The sequence below is a fragment of the Pantherophis guttatus genome, chromosome 2 (assembly GCF_059756535.1).
Source record: "Pantherophis guttatus breed Tessera chromosome 2, ASM5975653v1, whole genome shotgun sequence".
Classification (NCBI taxonomy): domain Eukaryota; kingdom Metazoa; phylum Chordata; class Lepidosauria; order Squamata; family Colubridae; genus Pantherophis; species Pantherophis guttatus.
The window spans coordinates 51,560,117-51,572,676 of NC_142064.1; the positions used below are offsets into that span (position 1 = coordinate 51,560,117).

Here is a 12,560-nt window from a genome sequence, read left to right on the forward strand (position 1 = left end):
AAATTATCTTGCTTGGTTTTAACATCATGGTTTAGTGTACCTTGTAAACCCAGCCAATTGTGATTCATTTAATACCTTGGCTTAACAACTTGCACAACTGTTAATATGAAGGAAGCTAATACGAGGAGACACTTATTTCAAACACCTAGTAGTTGCTTTAGCTAAAGCGTCATACTTACAAGTTATCTGAACTATGGTTTACTTTAACCCAGATTTCAGGCTTTATATGCCACATTCACTGAATCATGAACTACAAGTAGTCGTCCAAATGAACTACAACACTAAATGAACTTACAACAGTTCATTTAGTGACCATTCCACATTACCACGGCAACGAAAAAAAGTGACTTATGCTCATTTTTCACACGACCATTGCAGCATTCCCATGGTCGTGTGATAAAAATTCAGATGATTGGCAACCGACTCATATTTATGACGGTAGTTGTTGTCCCGGGCTCCTGCGATTCCCCTTTTATGACAAGCAAAGTCAATTGGAAAACCAGATTCGGTTAACAGCCATGTTACTAATTTAACAACTGCGGTGATTCACTTAACAACAGTGGCAAGAAAAGTCGCAAAATGGGGCAAAACTCCCTCAACAAACGTTTCACTCAGCAACATACATTTTGGGCTCGGTTGTGGTCGTAAATCGAGGACTCCCTGTACACGGCCGAGTTCGCCAAAACCCCTTAGGCTAAAGCGTGATTGGCTAGTTGGTGGCTTAACTACGTCGTGCGAAGAATAGCCAGGGAGCTACTCCTAAACGTAGAACCGCTGGAGGATTTGAAATCCAGCTCGGCCGTTGAGTCTGTTAAATAAACAAGAACCCGGCGTGCTCTAACTAGCCTACACTCCCGGAGTAGCGGCTTACCACTCAGACGCAACTCACGCTTCTTTATCCCGGAGGGCGGACAAAGCCGCCCGTCCAGTCGCTCTGGTTAAGCAGCTCCCCTCGCGGAAGCCCGCCTGCTTCTCCCTTCCGCCGCCTCGGAAACTCTTTTTCTCGCGGCTGGTCGGTTATTCCCGCAAGCCTGAGCCGAAGTTGCTTTGCACCTGCGAGCGCGGCAACCGGAGGGCTTACTTCGTATTGGACGCCGAATTACCGGCGACAAACGCGAGGGAGATTTGGGTTGTTGTTTTTTTGGGCGGGGAGGCGAGAGGGAATTCGCTTTTACCTTGCCTTTTGCTAATAGCTCCACTATGTAGCCGAACGCGCGCTCTTCCTTCGACTCGGACATCGTTTCAAAGGAAGCCCTGCGGAGGCAGACGCTTCCACCGCCACCCCCGCTTCGCTCCACGCCCACCCACCCGCCACGGGAGCGTCAGTCAAGCCCCGGTGTCGAAGCAGCGGAACTCCGAGGAGAGAGGAGGACCATCCTCGCCTTCCTCTTCGACTGCCCCCTCGGTCGGAGGTGGCCGTGCCAAGAAAACCTCCAAGGCCGCGGCCGCTGAGGAGGACCGCAGCGGCGGGCGGGACGGAAAGTGTGTGTGGGGTGTGTGTGTGTGTGGAGATGGAGACGGGCTGGCCTTAATGAATTCTGTCTGACAGCAGGTCAAGGAAAAGGGGCGTGCATAAGTGCACCAGCGTGCCTACCGTCCCTGTCCTAATATTCCTTTTTACTTACTCTCTTCATGTATTCAAATTAAGTCTGTACTTTTACCTGTTATCTTATATATGATTGACAAATAAACTTATGAAACTTATGAAAAGGTGAGCGAAGGAGAAAGGGAAAAAAAAAAAAACTGCCCGGATTTGAAACAATGAGTAGCTGGTTTCTGTCTCCGGACAAGTCGCATTCCTTCTAGAGGAGGCAGGGATTTTATTCTCACTCCCTCTCTGGCAAATAGCTCTGATCCACGGGGGTCAAATGAACCCAAAGCCAATATCCTAATGTCCCCATTTATTCATATGCATTTCATGTATTCATAATCATGTTTATACTTTGATATATGTAATCTTATATATGCTTGACAAATAAATAAAAATAAAATAAATAAAAAATCATTTCAGCAAGGGGGGGTGGGGGTGGAAGGCTCTGTTTACTCTGAGGACAGTTATAAGGCAAAGCCATGAAATCAAGAGGCTGATGGCACCTTTCCCACTTGACATATTACAGGTAGTCCTTGATTTACAACAGTTCATTTAGTGATGTTCAAAGCTTATAACAGCCTAGAAAAAGGTGACTTATGACCATTTTTCACACTTATGACCATGGCCCCATCTCCAAGGTCATGTGATTTCCATTCAGATGCTTGACAATTGACTCACAGTTATGACGCTTGCAATGTCCTGGAGTCGTGTGATCCCCTTTTGCCAGCCTGACAAGTGAAGTCAGTAGGGAAACTAGGTTCACTTCACAACTGTGTTACTAATTTAAGTACTGCAGTGATTCACTTAAAAATGTGAGAAAATTCGCAAAATGGAGCAAAACTTACTTAACAAATTTCTCACTTAACATAAATTTTGAGTTCAATTGTGATTGTAAGTTGAGGGCTATCTATATATAGCCTGGGAAGTAGAAATTCTCTTGTATTCATATTTTAAATCCTGATGTCAGACTAGTGCCATTAATTGTTCTTGTCCTGTTTTTCCTATATAGAATCCAGAGGGGTGTTGATGCTAGATGGTGGCATCTGCCCTACTGGAGAAGAGCATGTAAAAGTGTTGCTGATCTTGTGTATGTATTTTTTGGGGCCTGTGACAGCGTTCCTGATGTAGATGTGAGGGCAAAGAAGATATCTGATCTCACCATATCCATACCGACAGCACTATCACAAATCCTATTGATGTTGGGGCCCACTACAAAATAAGTGGTCATAGAATTGCATGTTTAGTAAGACTCTTCATGCTTCATGGTTAAGAATCAGATCAATTTTAATTAGCAGTAGATTCTTTAATACCATTTTTTTTCCTGGCATGAAAAGTGAAAAAAGTTAGGCTGCTTTAATGAACAACAGATAAGTGCTACTCTCTTGCAAGATTATTCTTACTAATGATTTCCTAGTTAAAGTTTTTGTATTTCTTGACTCCAGTATAGTATTTTACTAGATTTCTGCAGTCCTGGTGTATTATGCCTAGATAAGCAGCATTTTAAAGAATTCTCTCTTCTTCCTTTTTTTTCTTACCTATTCTGCACACTCTTTTTGGAAATTAACACAAGTGGGAGTTGGTTCATCATTCCACTGTTTTGCTATTTGAACTGAGCTAGGTATGCTGTTATGTCATTTTGATAGACTAGCAGCACAGCACTGCTGAATTGAAGTAATCAGGAATGCAAGCAACATCAAAATGGAGGCAGAGTGATGCTAACCATGGGTAGGAAGAAAAGGGTATGCCCTCATCAATCTGAGATGGCTACTAAGTGTTATTCTAATTCTGCATACAACAGATAAATCTGATTTTATCCCAGAATGGCTGTAACAGATTTTATATGTCTTAGGGCTTTTGTTTGATAGTGGCCACAAGAAGAAAAATACTACCCTAACTTTAATATAACTAGGTAAGGCTACCTTATGTGTCAAGATGAGATGGAGCTGTGTCGTGGGGACATGCCCCCCCCAAAAAATTGCTGGGGGTTGTTTGCATCATAGTTCAGTACAAGTGGAGAAGGGCCCATTACGACACATTTGCAGTATGTTCTTACAAACTGAAAGCCAAATTCTATTAATCTGATCTCAGTTAATTATGTAATCTCATTAACTCTATCCATAGAGCTTCTTGAGAGCTACTTTAGGAGAGTTGAATTGCTCTTTTCAGAGTGTTCAATGGTAATGGTTACTGTAGTGATATTATAGCTTTCTACAGTTTAACCTTGATACAAAATACTCTTCTCTTTAGAAAACTGAGCACAAAGCTAGGTATCAAGCTCCACTGTTACTGGATACTCTGCTTTTCACTCAATCATTCATTAGCTAAATAGCTTGCTATTCATTATGTCCTGTTTCAGCAAAGGCACAGGCTTTCTCTAGTGACTTACCTTTCCCCCCCCTTGTTCAGTACTGTCTTATAAAGTTTTGCAACTAAGCACCCAAATGAACTACATAACTTGATACAAAAAAAAGAGGAACAGTCATCAACCAATACAGAAAAGAATTCAAAGGAGAAGAGAAAGGTAGAAATGTTCTATTGCTGGTTTTGTTTGGGCCTTGATAACAAAACAAGTAATGTGTATCACCTTCAGTAGTTGATGAGGCCTTTCCTCTCAGTTCTTAGGTCCAGAGGCTGGGCCTATGATGCATTCTGTAGCCATCTTCTTTCTGAAGTAGCTACTGGAGGGCCTGTATTGTAGCTGAAATAGGACCTAGGAAAATTGGCTTGTTAGGCCAATTTGCCTGAGAAGGCAAAGTACATTCCAGCTAGCTACAGGGCTGAACCGCCTTCTGAACTATCCTTGCTTGACCTTCAGTTACTCCTTTTTTCCTATATTTTACATTTATTTCGTTCCCAAGAATCAACTTTTGTTGGATAAAAATTCTATTAGATTGAAGAGAAACACAACACCAACTGATCCCTTTCTCTGAATTAAAACTTAGTGGTGAAACAGGTAACATTGGAATCAACAGCCGTAACTGATATTAGGCTCCCAATTTTAAAAGACAAAGAGGGCAGAAAAAAGTTGATTTATATATTTGATAGCCAAAAATCATAGGAAGTCTCGTAGAACTTTTAATAAAAATCAAAGGCATAAGCTTTCTTGACCTGCCCCTCATTTCATCAGATGTAGTGAGTAGCTAAACTGGTGTAGAATATGAATTGTGGTGAGGCATAATGAGGGAGAGGACAGATTTGGTATGCAAATGTAAGTTACATATGAGACAGATTTTCAGTATCTTTTGCTATTAAAACCCATTTTGTTTCTTGAGAGCTTCTAAGATTATCTAAATCTTTTGTTGTTTGTGTGTTCATCAGTTCTTGCTCAATAGTGGAGTTAAGGACCTTTGAATTCAGCTGTAGAGTATCCTGGGAAAATGATTTGTTCTAATACTATTTTGCACTTGGACAAGAAAGAACTGGGCTGGATCTAATCAGTGTTGATCAACCACACCTACTGCTTTGCATTGTTATAATTTAGTGGAGAAATGTCCTTTGACTCCTGAATATCTAAGGATAAGATGCAGAACATAGCAAAGAAAGCAAACTAGGAGATTTCTTTTTGGAAAAATACATCACAGCAGTGAAAGAAATGTTTTGGACTATCTTAAAAGCTAACAACTGTACTTCCAACAGCTTGCATGGACCGAAGGTGAGTTCATTTGAGGGACATGAAGCATTATCCTAAGTTGGTAGATAGATTGTATTGGAGGCAAGAAATATTAAAGAGTAAAGTCAAAATATAAGAAGCAGGGATTCTACAGTCACAGTTCTTTGTCTTTTCTTCAGATCTCATTACTTTCAGCCTCATGTAGATAGGGCCTTTAAAGGATGTTCTATGCCAGAGGTGTCAAACTCAATTTCATTGAGGGCCGCATCAGGGTTGTGTTTAACCTTGGGGAGGCGTGGCCAGGGGGCATGGCCAGCTTGACAGCACTCATGTCAGGGGCGCCTATGGCAGTCCAAGCGCTCTGCCAGCGAAAACGGGCTCCTAAACTCCGTTTTTAACTATGATGGCCTCCTGCAACTCTCTGCCAGCAAAAACGGAGCCCTCCTGAGCTTGGTTTTCATTGGCAGAGGCACTGCAAGCCAGTCCTTCTCTGTTACCAGGGTGGCCCCACAGGCCAGATCTAAGCACCCTGCAGGCCAGATCTGGACCCCGGGCCTTGAGTTTGACACCCCTATTCTATGCCATAAGAAAAGTTTGAAGATGAGAGAAATGTTATCGCATAATTTTAGATTCCATTGCGTTGCTTGAAGATTCCTAAAGTCTAGAGTATTTTAACCCAGCAATAAGGTCTTGCTAGATTGAATAAGGCCTAGGACCGTGTTGGCGAACCTATGGCACATGTGCCGGAAGTGGCACGCAGAGCCATTTTTCCGGGTACACGAGCCGCCGCCAAGCTCACCTGAAACTGTGCATGCATGCACCTCTGGTGCACATGCGTGCAATTCAGGGGACCCAGATGGTCTTCAGAGCTCTCCTGCACATGCATGTGTTTGTGCATGCATGCGAAATTGCGTGCATGCGCAGACAGCATTAGTGCATGTGCATTGCACACACAAAAACTGCACATGCGCATATAATGAGATTGTGCACACAGCATGTGCTAGTGCGCATGTGCGAAAGCGATGCGCATGCGCAGATGGTGCGGTTGCGTGCACAGCACATGTGGACCATGGATGGGCGTGAAGCGCGTTCCTGTTCGGCACTCGGTAAGTAAAAAATTCGCCATCACTGACCTAGGATGCCTTGAAGGAGATGGGGAGGGGGGAGGGGCTTAAAAAAAAGCCTGAATTGTGGCTGCAATTGTGTGATTAAAGCCCCATGCCATCCCTTTCTACACGTGTGAAATCAGTGCATTATAAAAGAATGGGACTTCAATTACACAATTACATTTACTTCTTCTTTTTTTTTTAATTTGATTTATATGCTGCCCTTCTCCGGAGACTCAGGGCGGCTTACAATGCGTTAAGCAATAGCCTTCATACTTTTTGTATATTTATACAAAGTCAGCTTATTGCCCCCACAAACTGGGTCCTCAATTTACCTACCTTAGAAAGGATGGAAGGCTGAGTCAACCTTGAGCCTTGGCGAGATTCGAACCTGCAGTAATTGCAGGCAGCTGTTCTTAATAACAAGCTTAATAACAGAGTGCCTTAGACCACTGTACTACCAAGGCTCTACTACCAAGTTACTGTCTTAACTCCCCTCTCACTGAATAAAGTTTTAAGAATAAACAAGGCAGAATTACAGGGCAACTACATTTTCTTATGCCTAGTCATGCTTGTTAAAATCATTAACAGTGAGACTCATTTCAAACTTGTATTTAATTTTTATTCTGAAAGAGAAATCAGGCCTGCTTTTTTCCATGACTTCTGTATTAAGAGAAATATTTTATGCTGCATCATCTAAATAATGCACAACGTGACATCCATATTTTGTTACATAGCTAAGGTTACTGTATTGTTTTGATCATAAACAGAATTTCTTCACAGAAAAAGCTAGTGCACATATCACCAACGCTGCATAGGCAGATCCTTGTAGAATGAAGTGGCCCAGCTTTCTGAAGCTGTCCTTTGTGTTTTGTTAAGCCACCAAACACCTGCCGGGATAAATACAGTCTTGAATTGCTTGCTAAAGTTATCAAAGAGAAGCTGGATGGAATTTCAGCACTTTGAGCTCTTCAGTCTGCTCTGGTTTCCACAAGATGCTCAGCCGTAGTTTGATTTGTTCTTGATTGACATCTTCCTCTATGAATTCAGCCACTGCAATTTATAAACATACCATGCTTCTGGTTTGGTATGTTGTGTGATATTTTTACATTAAAGTGAGAGTGTGAAGTGTCTGTGCAGCCATCATTTGTCCTCCAGTTATGCATCCCACTTGAATTTGCTCCTCATATTAAGCTATAATTTACTTAAAAAGTGCTTACTAAAGAAATGTTGCAAATATGAACAGTTATGGTTTAACAGTGCCCAATTATTACAATTCTTGTAAACTGCCTTGAGCTGCCATGTGCAAATAGGCAGCAATATAAATTTCCAAATAAATAAATTCCTGTATCAGCAGGGGTGTCCACAAACGGAGGGGTCAAAAGAGATGACAGCCACAACCATAGAATTGAAACCCTGGCCCTTTTTATGTAGGCTGTGACATACTAAAAATAACTACAGTTTCAGCTGCATGGTTTTGATTGCTATCTTGTATTTTCTAATTCTTCACTGCAGACACTGCTATCTGTTAGACAACATTACTCATGTTTTACTATAAGCAAGAAAAACCAAATTCACACTTATAGCATAGGTGGTACCTGGCTCAACAGCAGGAACTGCAAGAGGGATCTTGGAGTCCAAGTGAACAAACACTTAAATATGAGCCAGCAGTGTGCTGCAGCTGCCAAAAAAGCCAACACAATCCTACAGTAGGTTGCGTTAATAGAGGGATAGAATCAAGACCATGTGAAGTGTTAATATCACTTTATAATGCCTTGGTAAGGCCACACTTGGAATATTACATCCAGTTTGGGTTGCTACGATATTTATTTATTTATTTATTTATTTATTTATTTATTTATTTATTTATTTAATGCAATTTATATGCCGCCATATCTCCGAGGACTCAGGGTGACTCACAACAGTAAAAATGCATAGTTCCTCATTAAAAGCGATATAAAATTAAAGTTCTGATTTAAAACAGTTTAAAATTCATTAACCAACCCCCACCTCCCCATCAGTCCAGGCTGTGGAACAACCAGGTCTTCAAATTGCGGCAGAACGAGCAAAGATCAGGAGCCATTCGGAGCTCCAAAGGAAGTTGGTTCCAGAAGGTGGGAGCGCCCACAGAGAAAGCTCTCCCCCTAGGGGTTGCCAGCCGACACTGTCTGGCCAACGGCACCCTGAGGAGGCCCTGTCTGTGGGAACGCACTAGGCAATTGGGGATATAAAAAAGACATTTACATAGTCTAGAAAGAGTGCAAAGAAGAGCAACAAAAATGATTAGGGGACTGAATGCTAAAATATATAAAGAACGGTTGCAGGAATTGGGTATGTCTAGTTTAATGAAAAGAAGGACCAGGAGTGATATGATAGCAGGGTTCCAATATCTAAGAGACTGCCCCAAAAAAGAGAGACTCAACCTATTCTCCAAAACACCTGAAGGCAAGGACAAGAAGCAATGGATGGAAACTAATCAAGGAGAGAACCAAACTGGAACTAAGGAGAAATTTCCTGGCAGAACAATTAATCAGTGGACTGACTTGCCTCCAGAAGTTGTAGGTGCTCCAACACTGGAGGTTTTTAAGAAAAGATTGGACAACCATTTGTCTGAAATGGTATAGGGTTTCCTGCTTTGAGCATGGGGTTGGACTAGAAGACCTTTAAGGTCCCTTCCAACTCTGTTATTCTGTTATCCCAATGCAGCTCCTATAAACAGGCATTTATATTAGGCTATTAAAATTCCAATTATAAAATTTTATAAACATTTGAAATAAAGAATATAGATACTGGAATGGTTGAAAGTGGATTTTGTCCAGGGCCATGCCAGTGCATACAACTGAAGTTCTATAAATAATACAAGGCTTTCATGTTTCTGACATATTTCTCATGAAGTTTGTTTCCTGAACTCCATGGAAAAGCCTTGCTCACTTAGCACAAGACTTTAAACATTACAATATTCAACTCTGAAATATGGGTTGTGTAGACCCCTATAAATATTTCATGTATAATGTTCTATTTGCCATTATGTACTTATAAGCAACAATCCCAAGTCAATGGAAAATCATATACCAATTGCCTTGATATTAAAAAAATGTTTCATTTGGAATACATATCCACATATCTATTGCAGAAACCTTGAATTAATCCTTGATCCTTGAATTAATTGCTACATTTTACCCTTCTTCTTTTTCTTGATTTAATAATTTAAATAAGTAGTCTTTTGGGTGAGTTGACATTTTTAACACAAGAGCATGTATAAAAGAGCAGACGTAATTAACCAATAGGGCAAGATATTTTTTTTTAAGTCAACAAAGAAGCCAGTACACTCAGGGTTAAAATATTAATTGGCTTTAAAGTGTCAAGTAAGTATTCTAATTATGCCAAAGTAATAAACAAGATATTAAAGATTTATGGAAGGAAAAAGGAAAAAGAGTGGTTGGGCAATTAATTGTAAACTCAGGAAATCTCAGAAGATCTTTCAACATAAATATATTTCAGAGAGCAAATAATCTATTTCTCCCCCAAACAGTTCTATAGAACAAAGAATGAACTGACAAAGCTTTAAGTTCTGCCTTTCATTTTCAATTTCTAATTCTTAACATACTCTTTCTCTATCCCATATGATTCCCTGACCTTGTAAAATTAAAGAAAGAGAATAATGAGAAAATGTAATTATATCGGTGTTCAAAGAAATTCATTAAGAAATCAAAAAGGATGGAGTAGAGAGAATAATCTAAACGGCACCTGAACTAGAAGTTGCAATGGAAATCTGAGGAGACCTATATACATTATAACATGTTTTTTTTTCCTCTGAGAACTCAGCATTAGGAATGATTTGTCTCTGGAGTTTCACAACTGCATAGATATTTAAACAAATGTTTCCTGCATCTAAACCAACTTTCTAAGCAATGATAATGATGGAGTTTTCACTAGAAATGTTTGTCTCGAAGGGAATCTCTAGTAAAAGTCAAAAGTCTTATATGATCTGAAGAAAAACTAAAGTATGGCTGTTTTTTAAATAGGTGAATAAAGCATTGCTTCCGCAATTGTGAGTGCACATTACAATGATGATAAATGTTTTAAAGGTTTAAACCCATGCATGTCTAAATATTTAAAATGTGCTGGGACTGAAATACCTACTGGGTGAGCATTGAGAGAGTGGAAAGTTTATGAATACTGTATAAAGCCATCTACCTTACAAGCACTTGTAGTTTGTCTGAAACTTACTGCACACAGCATGCAGTTCGCATATTGTAGTATTTTCTGTACATATGAAATATGCGTTAGAGCTAAGGGAGTTTTCATTTGCTTTTAGCCACAAAAATATTCCATTGATTAATGGTCATAAGGAGCTGTTGCAGCTGCTAAAAGAGGAGGAATAGGAAAGGCAAAGGAGTGAATGAGAGAATGAACCTAATCCAGATTTGGTATCAGATCAACAGCTGCAACAAAATTTTGTTTCCTTTTTTGGAAGGGAAGTCGTGGGAACTCTTGATCTCCACACATTCCATAGTCTGCACATGCCTTTGAGATCAACATACAAGGGGCCCATGTTACATGTATTCAGATTCCACAGTGCCATTAAATATCAAAGTCCACAGAACCAAACTAAACTTACATGCATCTGTAAAGCTGCCTATTTTTAGGCTTTTGGAAGTGCTAGTACAGGGAATGTTTTGTAGCCCATTAAGGCAAGCAGTGGATAGGAGACAATTCTAGACACTTGCATCCTGTAAGATATGAAGAGTATTTATTTTCAGCAAGTAAATTCAAGGCTATTGAAAATATCTGCACCCATAAGGAATCATTATAAATAGCATGACCTCTATAAACATCTCATTTTATAGTGGTCATTTGAAGAATTTGTGATCAAATCTCAGAGGAGATGACCAACCTTTCAGTGGCAGTAATAGTACTTAATCATGTTTAGATAAATAAGGACACAATTGGCAATTGTTGATGCAAAGTGGACAGAAATATATCATGCATATTGGCTTTGCCAGAATTTTCTGATTTGTGGAGTCCTTACTGTTCAAAGTTCGTTTGCTTGCAGACCTTTTTTTAGGTAACATCGATGCAAGTGGTTTGCTCCCATATATAATAGGCTGCCCTTCAAGCATTGATGGAGGTATGTTTTTCTCCTTAATAGTTCTTTGATTATTGTTTTCTGCTTGATTGTCTAGTGTTAATCCTCCTTATCTAGATCTTGGCTGCTGGAGAGGATCTGTTCTTTTTTTTCCTTCTTAGCTTTTTAATTGTCTCTTTTGAATGGTGTGTAAATATGTCTGTGGAGATTCTCCACAGTCCAGTTGCCTTTTGAAAAGCACCTTTGGGAGCGCAAATATGGTTTATTTCTGTGTGTCTTAATAGCTGATTTGTCTGAATGCCAAACTTCCAAGAATTCCCTAGTTTTTTTTATTATTTAGCTTGGTCTAGGACAGGGGTGGGCAACTGTGGCCCTTTTACAACCTGTGGACTTCAACTCCCAGAATTCCTGAGACAGATTGGCTGTCTCAGGAATTCTGGGAGTTGAAGTCCACAGGTTGTAAAAGGGCCACAGTTGCCTACCCCTGGTCTAGGATGTTCAGATTCCCAGTTGAAACTATGGTTCAATTTTCAGACAGAAAGACACCAAAGTTAAGAATTACATTGTGGTTGTATTATATATTCATATACTGTAGAAGGTAGGACACATTCTGGTAGTCACATGAGAGTAATACCTGAAAGCCACAAAATAGTGTGGATACTTTTGATGTCTCAGAATCAATAATCAGAACAAAATGGGAAGAAAAGAAGAAACAAGATAGTGTAGCTTTTGAAACCTGACTGATAGCTACATTCCAGGTCTCATGACCAGGCAGGAGAAGGGAGGGGGCTTAGCATGAAGGAATCGGCAACATACTGGATTACTGACTCACTGAAATCTAGAAATCTCTTGTAGGGGGAATATTATTCTTTCTATCCTCTGGTTGGATGTGGTCCATTTTCAACTCAACTCCCTCACCGCTGCAAATCTGGTTTTCTTCCACTCTTCTTCAGATGATAGACAATGTCTCAAGATTTTTACACAAGGTTATTCCTACATTATTTTGAGTTAGAAAGGATTAAAAGCTGAGGGGAGGGGGTAAGAGAAGATGAGAGATACATTAATATTCAGAGCTAACAATCTGCATTTAGCAAGTCTTAAACGGGGATGCCAAAATAGGTTTTTGAGATTTAATTTAGGTTTGTACAGGTGCTGAGATGCCTT

General features: G+C 40.1%; 1 protein-coding gene across 1 annotated transcript in view; it reads right to left on the reverse strand.

Moving 5' to 3' along the window:
• TRIM36 (tripartite motif containing 36) overlaps positions 1 to 1,533 on the reverse strand; it is a 38,871-nt gene extending 37,338 nt beyond the window's left edge. The window contains exon 1 of the mRNA XM_034432783.3: positions 1,176 to 1,533. Within this exon, the coding sequence (XP_034288674.2) occupies positions 1,176 to 1,238 (63 nt within the window). The 5' untranslated portion in view covers positions 1,239 to 1,533. The remainder of the gene's footprint in view (positions 1 to 1,175) is intronic.
• Between the last annotated feature and the right edge of the window lie 11,027 nt (positions 1,534 to 12,560).